A 20,001-nucleotide genomic window follows, 5' to 3' on the forward strand; every position below is an offset into this window, starting at 1 on the left:
TGATGAGATTCACAAGGCATCTATAACAATAACGTACAATTTGAAGAACGTAACAAACTACAGGCTGCAGTAGTCTTGTACTTTGTTAGATTTTTATATCACTCCACCAGGCATTCAGTCATTGGCTAGGAATGCATAAGTAGTTCATGGATTCCTCAGGTGTAATCAAAAAGTAGCTGATCTTTAAAAAAAAGTATTGGAATCCCTTGTTTGCTTTATGCCCAAATTCTGTAAGTCAGTCTTTGAGCTGACTGGATTTATAAGTTACAGACTTTATCCATCAGGACCATTGTTGTGTTAATAAGTTACAGACTTTATCCATCAGGACCATTGTTGTGTTAATCATAAGCTTCAAATAGAGGTTATTTGTGGAAATGTTGAACACATGCTTAATCCTTGCTAGGGTTGGAAATGTCAAGACCCTCTTCGAGTATCTCAATGGTATGAGGAAATGTGCGAAATATACATGTTTGAGCGAGCAATGGGAGGATGAGATGACTAGTCTATGGGACATTTTGCATGGATTTATTGCAGTAGACTATGGTTCTCAACATCCGGTATCAAGTACTCCATGTCCCCTCTCCCTTAATCTCATTATAGTCTGCACGTAAATCATAGTTACTGTATTCTTTGAAAGATTTGTGTACATGCTGAAATGATATTTAAAAAAAAATTGAGAGGCTGTAGTAGATGAGGCCAGTAGCAGGTATTCTGTACTTTATTTAATAAAGGTAGCCTGCTTTTTTTGGTTCAGGACAAATGGTATGTTAAGATTTTGTTTTTGATTTTAAAGAGGACTGGTTGAAATTCTAGTTAAACTGCCGTGATCTCAAGTAATTTTGTGACATTCCTGAAATTCTCCTTGTGGTGTAATTACGCTCCGTTAGCGACATTATTTTAGCTCTGGAGTACAGTAACAACGCTACAACCAGAGCGTGAGCAGCTACTGTTCGCTGCACCTGGTTTCTTTTGAGTTTTTTTCCTTTTTTCCCTGTGAAATGTGTCCTCACTAAAATATAGTGCTAAACTATGGTTTTGCATGATTTTTGCATATTTTTTGCAGAATTTAGAGTAAGTGAATGCACATTATAGGAAATTTTGCATGGTAAGATAGTGTTTTTATAATGGTATATGTGGCTGATATGGGGTGTTTGTATAGATATGAACTTCAAGGGTCTTTATTGAATGAATAAAGTTTGGGGCATTGTTTTCTTCCTTTAAGAGATGTCCAATTCGTTGAAAATATTGCTAATAAAAAAATGTCAGATACACTGCTGTTGGTAGATTTGTGTTTGACACGGTTTCTAAAGTTGTGCATCTCAGAAAAGTAAGAAAAGGGAGTCCAATTAAGTATAATTAGCAATTTTTAAAAATGTTTCATAATATTTTTAGAAGGCGCAATGTTTGCCATACAAAAAGAAATTAAAAGAAAGCTAATTTTTAAAAAAATCCAGCCCTTTTTTTTTCCAATTTTCTATTGCTTCTTTGCAGATTACTGCTAAACAGTTTTGATTGCTTTGCCCCGTATTCCATTGTAGACTGCGTCTTTTTCTTAGAGTGAAGAATAATTTTGTAAAATTAGTCTTTCAACTGATTGTTGTTCATGCGCTTGTTTGTGTTCTTACTGGTGGTTATCATGTAACTCAACCCTCTCTTTTCCATCAGAAAAAACATTACAAGACCTTTTGAAGATCAAACATCGATGGTAAGTTTGGAGTGTTTTGTCCACAGTAGAATTTCGTTAAACATGGTAGTCGGTGCCTGAATAGTGGGGTATGGTTTAAAGATAATTTCTGGAAAGAGTTTAGCATTATCAGTTTGATGGTCGGCTGTGTCAAGCAGAGAGTTGAGCATATATCTGGGTTGAAACTAGGAGTTTAACAGTGTCTGGATTTGGAGGTGGAAGACTTACCGGAGTCTGGAGTAGAGCTGAGAATCTCCGCATTGCCTTATTTGGATCTGGGAGCCTCAGCAGTCTCTTATTTGGAGAAGGGAATCTCTGCATTTTCTGATTTGAAGCTGGAAGCCACTTCAGTGTGTGGATTACAGCCAAGAGCCTTGCATGCACTTGTTTATAGCGGAGATTCTCAGCACCTTCTAGTTTGGAGCTTGGGAGCCTGGCAATGTCTGGGTTAGTTGAAGTGTCTAGTTTGGAGCTCAGTAATTGGTAGCTTGAAACTTGGTCTCAGTGGTATGTGGGTTAACGCTGGGAGCCCAGTCGATTGAGGCTTAGAGCCAGGAGATGGGCAAGATCAGGTTTAGAGCAGGCCATCAGCTGGGAAAATTAGTGGTGCATGGTTTCGAGCTGTGGATCAACTAGGAGCCTACAAGGTCTGGTTTACAGCCAGGCACACCATAAAGTTTGGCTTATGAGCTGTAGATTGTCTGGCATGAACATGTCCTCTGCACCACCATCTGTGCGCCTGTGTGTACTTGTGCACTGCAGACCTGTAACAAGTCTTGCGGTTAGATTATGAGCCCAAGAGTTTATTCTACAGGTGCAACAGTATTAAGTTGAGTTCATTCCATGATCTTGTTTATCCTTTGTTTTTTTCGGTAATGCTCTAAAAGATGTAAACCTATATAAGATCGCATGGTTTTCACTAGAAGCTCTAACCAGTATGAGCTTGATTTGGTGTATCAAATAATATTCTGATTTCTTTTTTTTCTTACTGAAAACCTGAGCCATTTACAGATGTGTGCTGTAAAGTGAAGATGACGCTTGGAGAGCTACCGAGTGCTTAACTGTGTCGCTCAGCATGAAATAATGGTAGACTTGCAGAAAACCTGCATTTCTAATCTCTCAGTATTGTGGCCAGATTGATTTTTAATCTCCCTTTGTCAGACATGCTAGTTGGGGTTGTTGGGGCCCTTCTTGAATTTTACACGGGTCAACCCCATAATGGCTTTTTGTAGCCTAGTGTCTTTTATTGATGATGTATGACTTTTGGGCATGTTATTTGCTGGTGCTGAGTTCTTGTGGATTATAAATGTGTACTTGCACCCTCGTGTAAGGTAAGTAGATGTAGGGCATAATAAAATATGCGAACTATTCCCCGAGAAGAACCTGGCTCTGGGTTTTATTAAACAAAGGTCTACTTTTTTTCCTTATTGTAGGAGTTCTTTTCAAAGAAATCGGATTGTTCCTTGTTTTTGTTCGGTTCGCACAACAAGAAACGGCCAAACAACTTCATTTTTGGTAAGCCATGTTTGTAAAAAGAACTATGAATTGCTTGCCTATATTTGGTTGTGTTAAGTAAGATAAGTGCCCTCCTTCCTTCCTTCAACAGGCCGCATGTTTGACTACCACGTCCTGGACATGATTGAACTTGGTGTTGAGAAGTTCGTGGCTTTAAGCGAAATTAAGGTAAAACTTTGAAAAGTCGTTTATACTGCCCCTAATGATGGTGGTGTAGCGACATCCAGTGGTCTACTTGTTAACTTGAGTACGTTGATATTGTTGCGGCCACGTTTTTGCATTTTAACGTCTCTACCATAACTGAAATATTTGTTAACGGCGTTGTGTCTAAACTGACGCAAAATAGATTAAAAGTATCATGCATGTAACAAAAGCCGAGTGACCTTTTTTCGTTTCAGTTGATCTTTGATCACAAAACAAAAAATGTAACTTCTAAATCCTGCTTGCTATTTGCACCGATACAAGGAAGGGGGAAATATAAAGTTCTATTATTTAAAAATGTCCTTGAAGAAGATTGGACACACGCTATTGGAAGTACAAGAGTACAAGCGGAAACTTGCAATTATGATTTTTAAAAATATATATTTATTGGCATTTTTCATAGTTGCATTACATAAACCGATAAACCGTGCACAGCAAGAATGTGAAGACGTTTTAACCTCAGCATCAAGGTCTTTATACAGTGGTAAACAGCAAGACGACAATTATATGTCCCATCCCCCCCCCCCCCCCCCCCAACCTCCTGCCTCGCGCATCCCAGGACTTCACTGGGATGCAGTAAGTGTTAGTCTATAGTATTCAAGCCACGGCTTCCATATTCTCCAGAACTTTTTGGGACAGCCCCTTGCCTGATAGGTCGTTTTCTCCCCCAGCATATACATGTCCACGCTTCGCTTCCATTCAGTCAGTGATGGGCATAACACCGCCCCAAAACTTGCAATTATTGACTTGAAGTATGTGTAATTTGACCTGTAAAGCCTGCCTTAAGTATCGAGTGATTACAATGTCAAAATTAATGGTTAAAAATGTAAGTAGCCTTAACCCTTCCCCCCACCCGCCCCCCTTTTTTTTATCGTTAAAGATCAACTGTTTTGAGAAAAAGGTAGACAGGTGGCAATTGACTCAATTTCTTCCTAACCCTCGTCTTTTTCTTCCACATGTTCACTTAGTTAATTTATTTTGCTTTATAATGTACTTAATTTCCAAGCCCGCCTGGGAGTTGGACACAGGGCCTGACCTCGTTATGCTCCGGAAACACTGGCTTTGTTAAAGGGTTAAATTTCATTTTTTGGGGGGTGGGGGGAGATTTATGAATTACAGGAAAGGCTCAAGCTTTGAATCATGCCTCAACTTTGAATTCCCTCGTGAGCCCTTATATTGCCTTTTTGGGTGGTTTGGAATGGGGACTGTGATCCATAGCCTGTAATGGCTGCTGAAAGTAACATTTTCTCATGTGTCAGCGGCAGACAATCTGATTTCTTGGATCTGCAGTACAATCATTCATACCGCGGATCCAAAAAGGATAACAGGAAAAAAGTGTCTATCAGATTATTTATTTATTTGGTTATTTATTTGAATTCCTGGTGAGCCTAAACCGCATAGACATACAAAAGTGTTACCCCTTTAAATGCTTGTTCTGCAAGTGTTTAAAATGCCAGTATCTCAAAAGCCACTGGACAGATTTACAACTAAAGTTCTACTTTCATACCACATTCGGTGTGAATCAATTCGGCGATTCGGGCTGTAGGAGTGAGAATTTTTCAGATTTTAAATTTATTGCCATCACTGTGATCCCTGTGTTCTCTAGGACTAGTCCCAAACCTGCCTCCACCGGAACACTGTCATCTTGCAGCAAGAGTATTGTGGGCACTCAAGGCTTTGGACGATGTCCATGCAGGTGGTGGGCACGCCAGTGGTGAAAGTGGGCAACAACCTTCTAAGAAACAGTATTTAGTTATGAATAAAGCATTGGCAAGTTGAAGTAATTTTAGAAAGGTTTATCTGTGAGCAGGGATTGCAAGTACATTAGATGTGTTTCACTTGTACCTTTCTTTGCTGCTGGGACTACCTCTAAGCTACATCAGGATGTTTTTTCATGTAAAAGTTTGAGACCAGCCCATGGGTACATAAGTAGGGATCTAGTGAAGCTGTGTTTGGAAGAGGATATTTGCCAACATCAAAATCTTGTCGTAATGTTTTTTACCCTTGGTAGTAATTTGGAGATCAGAAGAAGGCATATGTAAAGCATTGCAGCAGTTGAGACAAGAGAGTCAAAGCAGTTGTACGGCTGTCATAAAATGCTTGCAAGGAAAGCTGCAGCTTTATGGTTTTGTTTTTGCAAGCAAAAACTCAAACCTAGGTTTCTAAGGGGCCCCCTGTAACGATTTTGCTGGGTAGTTGAATTCTGGAGCACTTGAGAAGAATATAAAGTGCATGTATTTTTGTTTGTCAGTTGTCTGCCCATGTTACTTTAATTTTGGTCTTAAGGGCATTCACACAAATGCAGTATTGAAACATCCAGATATAGATGTTGGTTAGGCAGCCTCTATCAGGTAGCTTGGTGTATTTACAGCTCCGTCTCCAAGCCTATCAACTCATTGGCCACAAGACAGACTCCAAATTCTGCAAGTGTCGGTCACCATTGCTTGTTGTTTGATAGTATCAGGAAAACTAAAAGTTAGCTTTTCCTGATTCCAAGAATACATTAGTTAATTTCTCATTGGTTACTGAATTAGATTGGAGGACTTTTCCATCACTGTTCCCTTGGGTTGGATAAAGGCTAGTGATTTTAAGAGTAAATGACACCGTCGGTTTTAACACTCCTTATCTTATTTGGATAGCCAAAAACCCACTTGGAAGTCAGATATTTCCAAGTGCTTCCTGATGACAACTTCATATTGTGTAGAACCCGTAAACTATGGGGGGGAATCAGTGTAAAAGAATGACCTCTCACAGATTGGTTTGGGAACAAAATGGTGCAAGGTCATAAATGAGTTGTTACTTAAAAACTTTTTGATTTTCTTTCAGAACAGTAAATGTCCAGAAGGTACAAAGCCCATGCTGATATTTGCTGGTGATACGTTTGAAGTATCCGAAGACTACAGAAGGTTAAAAAGCCTTCTTATTGGTAAGCCACCAGTTATCTGACTTTTGTGCACAGAAGACAGCTTTTTCTTTTTTTTTTGGGAAAAACTTTATTGTGCAAAACCCATCATTACAAACATGGGCCTACAACCACCAGGGCCGGCCGCTAGTATATGCATGTCAATTGCTTGACGTCACGAAGCAGCGACTGATCCCCAGAGGTGCAGCAGGATTACAAGAGATATTCTCGGCAACTCAGAAGTTAGGCAGGATACAAATATTTTAAAAGAAAAGAACAAACAAAGAAACAAGGAAACAAAACTCAAGGCGAGAAACAGTCTAGACGGTGTCGAGCGCCGATGGGGGGGATCCCACCATACCAGGTAAAGAATCAGGAGGTCAATAGAGATGACCGGGGGGGGGGGGGGGGGCAGCGGGGAAAGACAGCTTTTTCAACCATCTGTACAAGATGAGATGGACTATTTTTCAGAGTTTTGTGGCTACTTGGATTTCATTTCAGTTTTACTCTTTCCTAAAGGTTGTGCAAGTGAGGGTGAAGGATTTGATAGTTGTTGTTTTGATGGCCTTTTGCACCTATTGTCGCTTGTAAGGGAACGCCACCCAACAAACAATTTTAACATTGTGTTTTCTGAGTATTCTAACCCAAAGTTGTAACCTGTTAATCAGGTTTGCAGCTTTGGAGCGTTGAACTTTGTTGGACTTTCATAGGAAATTGTGAGATCAATGGTACGTAATTTTCTTTTCAGATTTCTTCAGAGGTCCAACAGTTCCAAATATTCGATTGGCTGGCTTGGAGCATGTTCTACATTTCACAGCAATGGACGGAAAGATTTTTATGCGGAGCTACAGGTAAATATCACTTCATAATATTCATTATCAGTCCTCTAGATTTAATAAATGCATTTAGGATGCCTTAATTGTTAAAGCTCTTTTTTTCCCCTGATGGGTTTCAGTTTATATTTATTCAAGGAGTTGATCGCATCTCCTTCATTACCACTGATTCTCACTGAACATTTTGGCCCAATATGGTATAATTCCACTCAGTCTTAATCATTAGTTGATGTCAGTAAGTTAAGAACACTAATGAATAATGAAAAGGGAAAGGAAAAGGGGTATTCAGTGGACCTTGCTTTTGTCAGAATTTAAACAAGCGGTTCTACATAATTGCAGGCATCAGTACCTCTGATTTCACTTTGTGTAGGTGATACTCATATTGGAATTTCTCAAACTAAATGTGTTTTTTCCAGTTAATTTGAATATTTTATCTTTGTTTCTAAAGGTAAGTTGAGTGGGTTGTCATCCTCAACTTTGTGTTATTATTTGTGGCCTATGATGTACTATGTCAACAAAGCAACCACTATTTCTGGAAGTTGCAATTATTCGAAGTACGCTTTTGCAATAACCATTGTCATCCCAATTTTCAATATCTAGTGTGCATGATTGCAAAGTGTAGTTTGTTTATTGCTCAGGCTGAAAAGGACATGTGAGACAGTAGTTTGCTTTAGAAAACAGTCCTTGTTCTTGCGTATATCATTTGTTTGCTATATTTCTCCTAGAGCACTGTTGAAGAAATCTGGCTGTAGGACTCCGAGGATTGAACTGGAAGAAATTGGACCTTCCTTTGATTTTACTGTGAGGAGGACACATTTGGCTTCAGATGATCTTTATAAGCTGGCTATGAAGCGCCCGAAAGCTCTTAAGGTATAGATTTGAAGCACTGAACCACTTGTCTTCCCACACTTTTGAAGTGACAATGAAGGTTAAGAAGGCTGTACTGAATGTACTACTTTTACCTTTGTGAATTAGAATTTTGTGAAAATTATTATGAATCCACATTATAGATGGGGAGTGTTAAAAGGGTTGGTGACTAAAATATTTTTTCCCAGTGAAGGTTATCTACAGGGAAATAATGTGTAGGTTCCCAGAGGCTGCCAGGATTCAACCAGTAAAGTCTTGGGTCCCAGTTCACAAATGTAAACTTGTAACTGAAGTGTCCGTTTAGACCTGAAGTCTAAGGGCCCCATTCACAAAAGTAAACTTAGACCTGAAGTCTAAATTTACCATTGTGAATTGGGCCCTCAGACTTCTACCTTTGTGAATTGGGCGCTATATGTGACTGTTGACTTATGGGTATGTTTTTGTTGAAGTGCAATTGGGAGGGAAGTGGTTGTCTTAATTTACCCAGCAGACTTTTCTGTCTAGTTTATTGATGTTTTGACTGGGTAGTTGGTGTAGCAGACAGATTTGTTGTTTGGCTTCTTTTTGAAAGTAGAGGCTTTGCTATGGGAATAGGTGTAGGGTCCAAAATGTTAAGCTAGGAGTGTCATGTATTGCTTCTGAAATTGGTAGGTCGGTTTTAATTACCAGAAAGACCTCTAAAATGGCCAAGCCCTTTATTACTTTTTAGGATTATGTTATTCATGTTTTAGAGAGAATCTATCCCCAGTGCACGTTATCGAGTAATTGGTCTTGGGAACGAAAGCCCGACGCTGTTGAATTGATTCTTTTTAAAAAAACAGCAGTTTTAACTGTAGTCTTTCCTTGTATTTAGTTATGATCAGCTGCTAGGAGTGGGCTACTCCAATTGAACCCACATTTTTATGCAACCTGTTTACAAAGTACACCCCAAAAATTTTGGGAGATTTGTGCACAGAAAAAATGTCTGTTTTTGTTTTTAAAAATTGATGTAAAGGCCTGAATATCCAATCTGAAAGAAACACGTTAGTTATAGATTCCTTACCTTAGAATTACCCTCAGGCGTCAGACTGGATCTGGAATGTTTTTTTGTCAGCAGTACCTCTGCACGTCGGAAGGTGGCATCAGTCAGCTCTGCATCTGTCTGTTTGGCGTTGTGGTCGCCGAAATGACGCCGCGCAGCTACTTGAACGCGGCCCTCGCGCGCTGATGTCAGTTCTTTCTTTTTCCGCGCCAGCCTGTGCAGATCAAGGAAGTACCTCCAGTCACTTTTTGACTGACCTTTTTTTTCTCGTCTTTTGTCTACTTCCTTTTCTAGTCTTCGACTCCTGGTGCACGAGGGATGCCCGGCTTCAAGCCATGCGGTTCCTGTCATCAGATGATGTTGGTGACGGATCCGCACCGCTTGTGCCTCTTTTGCCTGGAGCGCGACTACGACCCCAAGTCGTGCTCCGACTGCCGGTCAATGGCTCCGAAGGCGGTTCCGAAAGCTGCTTGAGCACCGGCAGTCGGCTCAGTGCCGTTCGAGGTCCCGGTGACGAGGGAGGTGGAGGGACCAGTCGCGGAGCCACCACCATTCGTCCAAGTCTTCGAAGTCTTCGCACTCGGGGTCGGGTAAGTCTAAGCACAAGAAGAAGCATCATCACTCTTTGACTTCTCGTCGGTTGGCCAACCCGCATTTCCCTCCCTTCCCGGAGCGACTCCCGCCCAGCTTCATAGGTTCTACGAGGTGATGCATGCCATCTTTGGGTGGGCCGAACCCGCTGGCGTGCCTTAGGGCCCCACGGACTCGGTTGGGGGACCTAGGCCTTCTCCGCCGCAGGCCCCCCTTGGATCCAGGCTTAGATCCGGATCGGCGCCGGTTGACCGGATTACGCCTCCACACTTGCTCCGCTTCCTCCGGCATCACTACCGCATTCGACGCTGGTTGGCCACCTAGCCGGCGTCGATCCCGGCATCTTTCCTGACGTGGACCCGCAGCTGGACTGGCGTCTCACGATGCCGGATCCGGCGCAGAGTGGGGTTTTTGTGCCCCTGTTCACTCCTGGGTCCCTTTTCGACCAGAATGGCACCCAGAGGATGAGGAGGAGGACTGGGAAGGGTCAGGTGACCCTCTGACCGACCAGTTGGATAAACAGGACTGGAGAGAGGAACTGGGGGATGCCAGTGGTCTCAACACCTCGCCTGACCGTGGCATGTTGTCTCCTCCTACCGTGGCTAAGGAGGAGGAAGCCTCATATGCAGTGGTGTTGCGTAGGGCGGCCGATGTTCTCGACTGTGAGCTTCCTACGGTGGCGGTCAGGATTAACCTCCTGACAGAGGTGCTTCAACCGGCTGCAAGCCCTTTGGAGCCTCTTGCTGCTGTTTAATGAGGCCCTCATCGATGTCCTTTTGGGCACGTGATCCAGGCCCAAAACGGGGACTCCTGTGGACAGGATGATTGCCAGACGCCACCGCCTGGCTCCGGGCGATCCCACTTTCCTCTCCCAACACCCCACCCCGAAGAGCTTGGTAATCCAAGCCCCAACTTCCAAGAGTGCATTCCCTACGGCTCCACCGGAAAGGGAATCCAAGAAGCTGGACCATCTTGGAAAGAAAATGTTCTCTTCTGCCAGCTTAGGACTGCGGTCGATAAACACTGCATGTTTCTTGGGCCGTTATTCCCACTCGGTGTAGGATACGGTTGCGCAGGTGCTGTGACAGTGTCCGGAGGAGGCCCTCGCAGTGCTCTCCCAGGCTGTCGCCGCCTTTTGTGAATCGGGCCCCTTAAGATTTGTTAGGTCGTCTATGAAAAACAATACCTTTTGAAAAATGAGACCAGGAGCATAGTATCAGCCACCAATAATTCAATAGATCTGTTTCAGTGTAAGGCTATCTTCTGCCAGCCTCCATTCCTTTCATGGTTGCTCTAGCAGTCCAGCTCTATATTCAGATCTATCAGTTCTTTATTAATAAGGTCAAAGCATAGGACTTGTTATTTTGGAATCATAAACAGCTGGTCAGCACAGGAGCTCAAGGTGGAAAAAATGCTCTTCTGCCTCAAAAATGGCAAAATCTCTCATGTCTGGCATTTACTTAGTGCTTTATGGCCTGCCTGTGTAAACATAAACCCACTTTGCTTTCTTACACACCACAGAATTTGGCAGTATCATAGATCCAGAGGTTCTGCAAAAGCTTCTCATCCCCCATTACCAAACATATAGCCTCCATTAGATGCTAATGCTCTCAATCATGTCTGGTCAAGTGTCAGACTACTTGGAACACCAAGGTGCTGGAAAGTATTGTCTTTGACGAGTTCCAGACATTCCTGGAAGTACATGAGCTTGTGGAACATCACAGATTTAGGTTTGCAGTCCCACTTTATTGACTTTGTGAATTACTGGTTATATAAACATCATACAACGTCATATTTGGCAGAGTATTGCAGAATGCTTATTTTCAAATCCCTGTCCTGCCGGCCCACCGGCGTTACCTGCGGTTCACAGTAGGCCACGAGCATTTTCAGCTCACCGTGCTCCCCTTTGGCCTAACCAGCGCCCCTCGGGTGTTCACGAAAGTGATGGCGCTGGTCGCAGCTCATCAACGCAGATCAGGGGTTACAGTCTTCCCCTATCTCGAGGATTGGCTGTTGAAGGCGGGTTCGCCCCAGGCAGTTGTCTCCCACCTCCAGACTACGGCCGACCTCCTGCATTCGCTGGGGTTCTCCATCAATGTGCCGAAGTCACACTTGATTACCTCTCAGAAGCTCCTCTTCATCGGAGCAGTTCTGGACACAACGTGGTTTCGGATCTATCCTCCCGAACAGCGAGTCCGGGATTTTCAGGCTATGATTCCGAAATTTCAGTCTCTATCCCGGGTTTCAGTCAGATTGACCTGAGGCTGCTGGGCCACATGGCCTCCTGCGTCCTGCTAGTCGATCATGCCAGGTGGCATACGCGGGCTCTGCAGTGGGACCTGAAGGTCCAGTGGGCGCAGCATCAGGGGAATCTGTCAGATTGCGTCCAGATCTCAGAGGGCACTGCATGGCAATTGCAGTGGTGGCTCACAAACCAGGATTTGGGTCAACGGCAGATCCCTCTTCCTTCCCCAACCAGAATACACAGATGCATCCCTTCTGGGATGGGGCAGCCACATGGGAGAGACGGAGATCAGAGGCCTCTGGCGGAGTCCAGGCTCCACATCAACCTTCTGGAGTTTTGGGCGATTCGTCTTACACTCAAAGCATTCCTTCCCTCTGTCCGGGGAAGAGTAGTGCAGGTGTTCACAGACAGAGCCACCACCATGTGGTACTGCAACAAACAGGGTGGGGTGGGGTCGTGGGCCCTATGTCTGGAGGCCCTCCGCCTCTGGACATGTTTGTAGCATCAGGGCATATCCTTGGTGGTTCAACACCTGGCAGGTTCACTGAACGCCAGGGCTGACGAACTCCGCTGCAGGTGCATGATGGATCACGAATGGCATCTTCACTCTGAGGTGGCGCAAGGTCTCTTTCGACAGTGGGGAGAGCCTTGGTTAGATTTATTCACCACCGAAGAGAACGTGCAATGTCAGCAATTCTTGAAATTTCCAAGGCGGCACCCGCTAGGCGACGATTTTTTGTTGCGAGTGGCGTTGCGGTCTGTTGTTCGCCTTTCCGCCTGTACTACTTCTGCCCAGAGTGTTGAAGATAAGGCGTGACTGGGCCCAAGTCATTCTTATGGCTCCGGTCTGGGCACAGAGAGTATGGTATACCGAACTGCTCAACATGGCCATCGATCCTCGGACACGTCTGCCTCTTCGGGAGGATCTTCTGTCGCAGCAACAGGAGACGGTCCTCCACCCGAACCTGTCCAGCCTCCACCTCCTTGCGTGGAGATTGAGCCGCGGCAGTTGACGTCATTCGACCTGTCTGCAATGTAATTCTGGCAGCCAGGGGTCCCTCCACTAAGACGGTATACGCCTGCCAGTGGAACAAGTTTGTGTCATGGTGCACAGCAAAGGCTGTGGATGCCCTTTCTGCCCCTCTTTTTGATGTTCTCCTCTTTCTCCTTTCTTTGGCCCAGCAGGGCACTATCAAGGGCTATCTCTCGGCCTTCTCTGCCTGCCTTCCTTCGGCTTCCAGATCAGCTTTCTCTTTTCAAGTCCCCGGTAGTAAATCGCGTCTTGAAAGGCAGAACTCATCTCTTTCCTCCTATTCCTTTCGTTGTGCCTCAGTGGGACTTAAACCTGGCTTTAACTTATTTAATATGCTCTCCCTTTGAGCCGCTTCACAACTGTCCTCTGAGGCTCTTAACTCTCCAACCTGCGTTCCTGGTGGCCATCACCTCTGCCGGACAGATGAGTGAGCTCCTGGCGCTCTATTCTAAGCCTCCTTTTCTATCTGTGCATCCATACAAAGTTGTCCTCGGGACTCGTCCATCCTTCCTGCCTAAGGTCGTCACTGCCTTTCACATCGGGCAGACCGTCCCTTTGCCCACCTTCTTTCCGCCTCCTTCGAAGGAGGAAGAGAGGCTCCACCGTCTGGACCCAAAACGTGCGCTTTCTTATTTCGATCGCATCAAACCGTGCCGGGCGGATGACCAGCTCTTTGTCAGGTACGTGGTTGACAAGAAAGGTAGGGCCGTACACAAGCGCACAACCTCCTATCAAAGCCTGCTATTCTCTGGCAAAGAAGGAGCCTCCAGTGGGGCTGCGCGCCCATTCCACCAGGGCGACAGCAGCAACTACTGCTTTGGGGCCAGGAGTGCCTCCCAACGACATCTGTCAGGCAGCTACCTGGGCTTCGCTGCACACATTTACCAAACACTACTGCCTTGACAGTCCAGTCCGGAGGGACGGCTTCTTTGGCTGTTCTGTTCTCCAGCATTTTCTGGTGTGATCTTGGTTCGCAGACCCACCTCTGGGGTTGGTATTGCTGGGGTATCTATTCTAAGGTAAGGAATCTATAACTAACATGTTTCTTTCAGAGGAACAAGTTACTTACCTTCGGTAACGATATATCTGTAAGAAACATTAGTTAGTTATAGATTCCTTACCGCCTCACCCATCCTCCCCGTTCTGCAGGCTGATTTCTAGAGTTAAGGACATCCCTTCAGGTCCCTAGTTTTGTGCACCAGTGGTCACTGTCTTGCATGGCTCTGCGTTTCTGGCGCGGATAGTCGAGTACAGAACTGATGTCCGCGCACGAGGGCGGCGTCTAAGTAGCTGCTCTGATGTCATCCTGGCGACCACGATGCCAACGACTGACGCTAAGCCGACCGACGCCACCTTCCAACGCGCAAAGGTACTGCTGACGAAAAAAAAAAAAACTTTCCAGATCCAGTCTGACACCTTAATTCAAAGGTAAGGAATCTATAACTAACTAATGTTTCTTACTGATGTATCGTTACCGAAGGTAAGTAACTTGTCACCTCTTCTGCTCATCTCTGACTCCTGGCGAAAGCCAGATAAAATACCAGTCATTGCGCCCCTCTCATCAAGCACACTGTGCCTATGGTTAGTTGGTGCAAATTTCTGTAAAACATTCTAGGCCATCAGCTTGGTAAGGTCCTTCAACTGTTCACTGGCTGTGTGATCCTTTAGGATGACTATGTAGGTAATGGCCACTTTTAGTCCAAGCTTCTACACTTCAGAACACCCTCTCCGTCACCATGTGCATAGAACAAAAATGCCTTTGCTCTGACCGTCCTCCGACCCTTTTGTTTCCCCGGAATATGCCATTCTCCGGTATGGTGAATGGCCTTTACCCTCTGTGCACTCTGATCCCACAGGTAGGCCAAATGTCCACTTCACCTACGAAAATATGTCATCTTGGCTTAGCTCTTTGTGCTGCATGTGAACTTTTGTTTTGTGAAATTTCATGAAAAACACACCTCGAATACAAGACACTGGCAAAGTGCTGGTTTGAGGAAAAAATATAGCCTGCATTTTATGCTCCAACCAGATTCCTCCAGGTGTGATAGTTTTGCATGGGCCACTCTGAGAAGCCTGGCAGAAAGTGTAAGCAATGGCTGCCATCCCTTTTTAATTCTTGTCCACAGACCGCTGTGATTCTTTGTTGGGGACCTCAGGTTATCAGTACACCTTCACATAAATACAGAACAAAAGTGTGGACTGTAGGTCAGCACCCTTCAGCCATTGTCTGCTGGCATTTCTTTTTTAGTTGTCATTTTCTGGGCGGGCGGTCCTTAAAGCCAGGCTATTTTGTGGACTGTTGCATGGTGCTCTCTGATAACCTCTCCACTGCACTTCCACCCTCCATGCACGCTGTTCTTGTTAAGTGTCCACAGTGCAAAATGGGACACCCTCCCTCCTCTCACAACCTCCCGTGGTTGGCAAGGATTGGGAAAATCCAAAATGGCTGCAGTGCAATCAAGCACATATACAGCAGCCATCCTGTAATGTAGTTTTCATGTTTATTAGAAACTCCAGTGCAAGATAGCTGCATTATGTTTTATGGTATACCTTGTAAGTGTATCAAACGAACCATAAAAACCTCCATAACAAGATGGTTGATATGCATGTGCTCACACATGTGACGGCATCTGTGGGCAGAGGCAAAACACGTTGGCAAACCCAAAAGGCCAGCATCCAATAGCAAAGGCAAGACCTATTGGCTTTGCCGTAGCTTATTTATTTCTATTTTGTGAGCAGTCAAACTGGTATTACCTTTTTGGGATAACCTGCATTTGAGCGCACCCCAAATTTGCTTTAGAATCCGTGATGGATGGCGTACTGTATGATCTTGGGTATCCGTAGGATTGGATATACAAGGAATGAAACTCTCTTTTTCAAACGCTCAAAATGACTAAATTGTAAAGTGAAGTCAGCCCAGATGTTTTAAAAGTTCTTTTTTTATATCTAGATTAAACATTTTAAAACAAATTTAAGAATCGTGAGAAGAGGGGGACAACTAAATCTTGAGCTTCACACTCAATAATCAATAGATAAATAAATTATGTTCCGTCATCCAAAACCACCTATACTAAATCTTTAATTACTGTAATATTAACTATTCAGATTTAAACTATTTAAAGGGCTAATCGTTTCTTTTTCTCTCGATGTTGCTCTTCAGAACACCACGATGAGTCGAGTCCCAGAATCGTGGAAGCACTATAGCATTATGAACAACTGCCTTCTGGGCAACCAAGTTTTTTTTTTTTTTTTTTTAAACTAAACGCGCAAATTGTTTATTGAGAATTCTAAAAGTTTTCAAAATCTGCATTACCGTGTCATTTCTCTCTTACTTTTTAAACTACTGCTTTGTCATCATTAACTCCTTTGTCTAGGGATGAATCATCTGTTAAAAAAAATCTATAACAAACTGTAGACCATCACACACATTCTTCCATAATTTTGATTGCATGATTACGCACTCGTGTTTTATTCACTTAAAATGTACATGTACTTTTTTGTGTTCAGCACAGCTCTTTTTAGGTCTAGGTTCTAACTGCAGTTGTCAAGGTGACCTATTGCTAACAGTATAAGTAGAGTAGACGTTTTGTCCTTTGACGCATCGGTTTTCTTTGATCTGCCTCTTTCCTCTGTTGTCTTGAGACTTTCACGTCTTGGTTTAGACGAGTGGTGTATTCATCACGTACTGTGTAGCCTTCAACCTCCACCGAAAGTGAACTGCATGATGCTTTACTCCACAGCCCTCTATGCCCGTTCCTGCTACTCCCTTCTGTCTGTCTCAGTGTAATGTGCTGAAGTCTTGTGTTAGCACATTAAGCCCAGACCCAATGCTTGTTCTAAAATATTTAGCTGCTGTCTCTTGCGGGAGGTGCAAGCTAGTCGTTTATGTAGATGAATGTGTTTTTTTTGCTTCAGCTCAATCTTTGCTAGAGAACATTGCTCAATATGAAAAAAGAAAGTAGTAAACGTTGCACAATTCTCATTAGTGGAAGTCTCCTGGCTGGGATAGTGCCATTCAATTATTGAAAAGTTGTAGGTATGCACTGAAAGGTGCTGTGTATTTCTGAAAGGGAATTTGCTGGTGAATTGTAAAATGTGGAATGGCTGCTACTCAGTGTCACAAGCAGTTGGCAGTAAAGTGTTTTAGAAGTCCTGCTTTATTAATGCTTTTCCCTCGTGACATTTCTCCATTTGCTCTAGGCTGTTAAATGTTTCAAACACTTCAACATTTTTCTTACCTTAACCGCTATACACAAGTGCAACTCAGTGAGGCGTGTAGCCTATGCCAACTCTTCAGACAAAGTAATTTCTCTTGAGTCAACTTATACATTTTCCTTTTCTTGCTGCAGGCCAAGAAGAAGAAAAATATATCTCGTGACACATTAGGAACAACTTATGGTCGAATCCATATGCAGAAACAGGACCTGGGTAAATTGCAGACAAGAAAAGTAAAAGGCCTTAAGAAAAGACGTGGCGAAAAGACATCGGCAGAAGAAGCGACAAGTCCGAAGAAAGCCAAAAAGGCTGAGCAAACTAGTTAAGTAGGCACAGTGTGCTGGACTTCTGCTGCTCCATGCCTCAGAACTATGCCTTGAGCAGTTTGGACAGTTTGCTGTTTTACGAGCTGCAAGAGCCACTGTATATTTTTATAAACTAAAAGTACACCATCCTTCTAATGTTCCTTTACAGCTTACAACTTTTTTTGAAGAAGACAGTGCCTTGACACATCGTTTTTTTGGGCTTCGTGTTTTACTGATTGGGAAGCCATTGCAAAGACTGGTTTCTGGTAAATGTGAAGAATGGCCACACATGCTTCAGTATGTAGATGGTGCTTTAAAATAAAAATTAAAATGCACACCAACTACTAAACCATCGTTAAAATTTCCTGAGCTCATGTAACACTCAGACTCCCGTGACATAGTCTGCAGCAGATGCACATATGTGTATAGCAGTGTCTACGTATAATCCATGAGCGATTTGGGCCCGAAAACAAACACAGGTCGTAAATCTTTTTAAATGTTGTAAAAAGAGGTCTCAAACTTTGTTTATTGTGCACTCATCAAATATTCTGTCGTTCTCCAGATTGCTTGTGTGTATTGAAGCTAGATCTTGTATAGTCGCCTTACAGTGCACTATTGTCAAACAGTAGTCCAAATTATATTTCCTTTTCAGCAATCTAAGCTCATTTCAGGAACAGACTGCTTGTGCTGCCTCTGGCAAAATATTTTCTTTTCTTTCAGCATTCGAAAGACCAGTCTCGGAGATGATTACAAGTTTTGAGTTTCATATGACCATCCCTTTCTTTCTTTTGAATGCATGTCAACACCAGAATGGTTTTTACTTGTGTACTAGGATGCCTTAACTGGAATATATGGGATAGTTAAGAGTGAAGCTAAGCCTGTTTTAATGATAAATTCAACAGATGACTCTGCAAAATAATAACATGACTGTCTCCTAAATCATAGCTGAGAAATTTGAATGAACATGGAGCAGCACATACATTGATTTGTCTTGCAAATGAAGGGTGGAATGATAAATGAGAGCCAGCGACATACCTGCTTTACTTTCAACGCAATGGTTATGAGCTTGATTATTGAATCATTAAGTTATTATCATTAGTGATTTATTTGCGTTACAAGTGTAATTAATTCTCATGAGGAGGCTGGCTTGGTTTGCCACTATTGTATCCTGAAGCCCAGAAGAAGTGCTGTTTTCTGCCCGAAACATGTTTTATGGGTGGGGAGGTGGTTTGATTTTTGTGATGAATTTTCAAACTTGTTGCTACAGTAAACTGTGAGCAATTGAAAATTATTCTAAGGATATGAATGAAGGATTATACCTTGATTGGAAAAGCACAAATTTGCCCGCACAGGCGGATAAGTAAGCATTAATGTCAATTATAACATTGGAATGCCAAACACTCCTTTATAGACAGTGGTGTTGTTGAAGTGCCAATAGTGAGTGGTATGGACCTTCTGCTCGGACATTCCAATGCTTCTCTGTTTTCCCTAGTGTAACTCAGAACATTCTACACTTAGTGGGTGCAGTGTTCTAATAGCGTTAGAACCCTTTCCTTGGGCTACCTTGGTTTTTTACGGCCATTTTTATGGAATTGGACCCCTTTCATGGCGGAGTCTTATAACTCTGGTAGAGGACCTTTGATAACCATAATAGCCCCTTGGGATATAATGCTATACTGTTCTCTGGTTAACCTGTTTGAAGTGACTTAATGTACCCCCCTTGCTTCGCTAGCACCAAATAATGGTTTGATTACCTCTTTTGTGAAGGGAGAGGAATAGTCTACAGGGTTATGTTGCTTCTTAAATCTGTGAATATATATCAACTGAAGTATTCCAAAGTAAGTGGATCAGAGATAGAAAGATCAAAATTTGAGATTTAATTAATGACTCCAAAAATGTCTTCTACAGCCAAAGTGTACTTCTAATATTTCAGTACATGCGTTGTAACACAATATATACAATAAAAACATGCCTCTTACTTTTACTTTAAAACATCCTTGTTGATGTAAATCTTGTTAAAAAATTCAGTGCCATGTGTGTGGATTCATCTTTGTTTACAAAAAAAAAGATTGTTTGTATGCCATTTGTTTTCTTTTTAATCTTTGTTTTTTGGCAGATTTAAAAAGATTTTCAGAAGTGGAGATGATTGACAAAGCAGTGCTGGGTTAAGCTGTTTAGGTAGTCATCGGTTTATGATGTCGATATCGGAGAACTGAATGTTGCTAATGAAACAATGCTATTAGAAATCATTCCCTTCAGAAGCAGTGGCATTTTAGATCCAAGTTTTATTTAGTATGAAACGAAAACAAATAAACTGTGGACCCCAGGTTATTTAAGATAGTACTTTCCCACGTTTTTAAAAAAAAAACTTTTTTTAAAAATGATTTTTATTGATTTTCCTCAACAAAGCATTAGTAACTTCCACATTACAACCGTTAATTTTTTGGTATATTGATGATACAAAAACACTAACTCGAATTGCTTGGGTAGGATGCCCGGAAAACTCCCGTCACCATTTAAGGATGAATCCTTGTATAATCTATAATTTTATACACGTGCATGTTAAAGTACCTTTACCTACAAAATCGC

The 20,001-nt window shown here is 42.9% G+C and overlaps 1 protein-coding gene across 1 annotated transcript in view; it reads left to right on the forward strand.

Moving 5' to 3' along the window:
• Positions 1-19,404, forward strand: part of RPF2 (ribosome production factor 2 homolog) — a 57,436-nt gene extending 38,032 nt beyond the window's left edge. Inside the window, exons 4-10 of the mRNA XM_085612134.1 lie at positions 1,666-1,705; positions 3,118-3,199; positions 3,291-3,367; positions 6,227-6,326; positions 7,051-7,153; positions 7,861-8,005; positions 17,242-19,404. Coding sequence (XP_085468260.1) covers positions 1,666-1,705; positions 3,118-3,199; positions 3,291-3,367; positions 6,227-6,326; positions 7,051-7,153; positions 7,861-8,005; positions 17,242-17,433 — 739 coding nt within the window. The 3' untranslated portion in view covers positions 17,434-19,404. The remainder of the gene's footprint in view (positions 1-1,665; positions 1,706-3,117; positions 3,200-3,290; positions 3,368-6,226; positions 6,327-7,050; positions 7,154-7,860; positions 8,006-17,241) is intronic.
• Positions 19,405-20,001: the final 597 nt, after the last annotated feature.

This window comes from Triturus cristatus, chromosome 6 (assembly GCF_964204655.1).
Source record: "Triturus cristatus chromosome 6, aTriCri1.1, whole genome shotgun sequence".
Taxonomy (NCBI): Eukaryota; Metazoa; Chordata; class Amphibia; order Caudata; family Salamandridae; genus Triturus; species Triturus cristatus.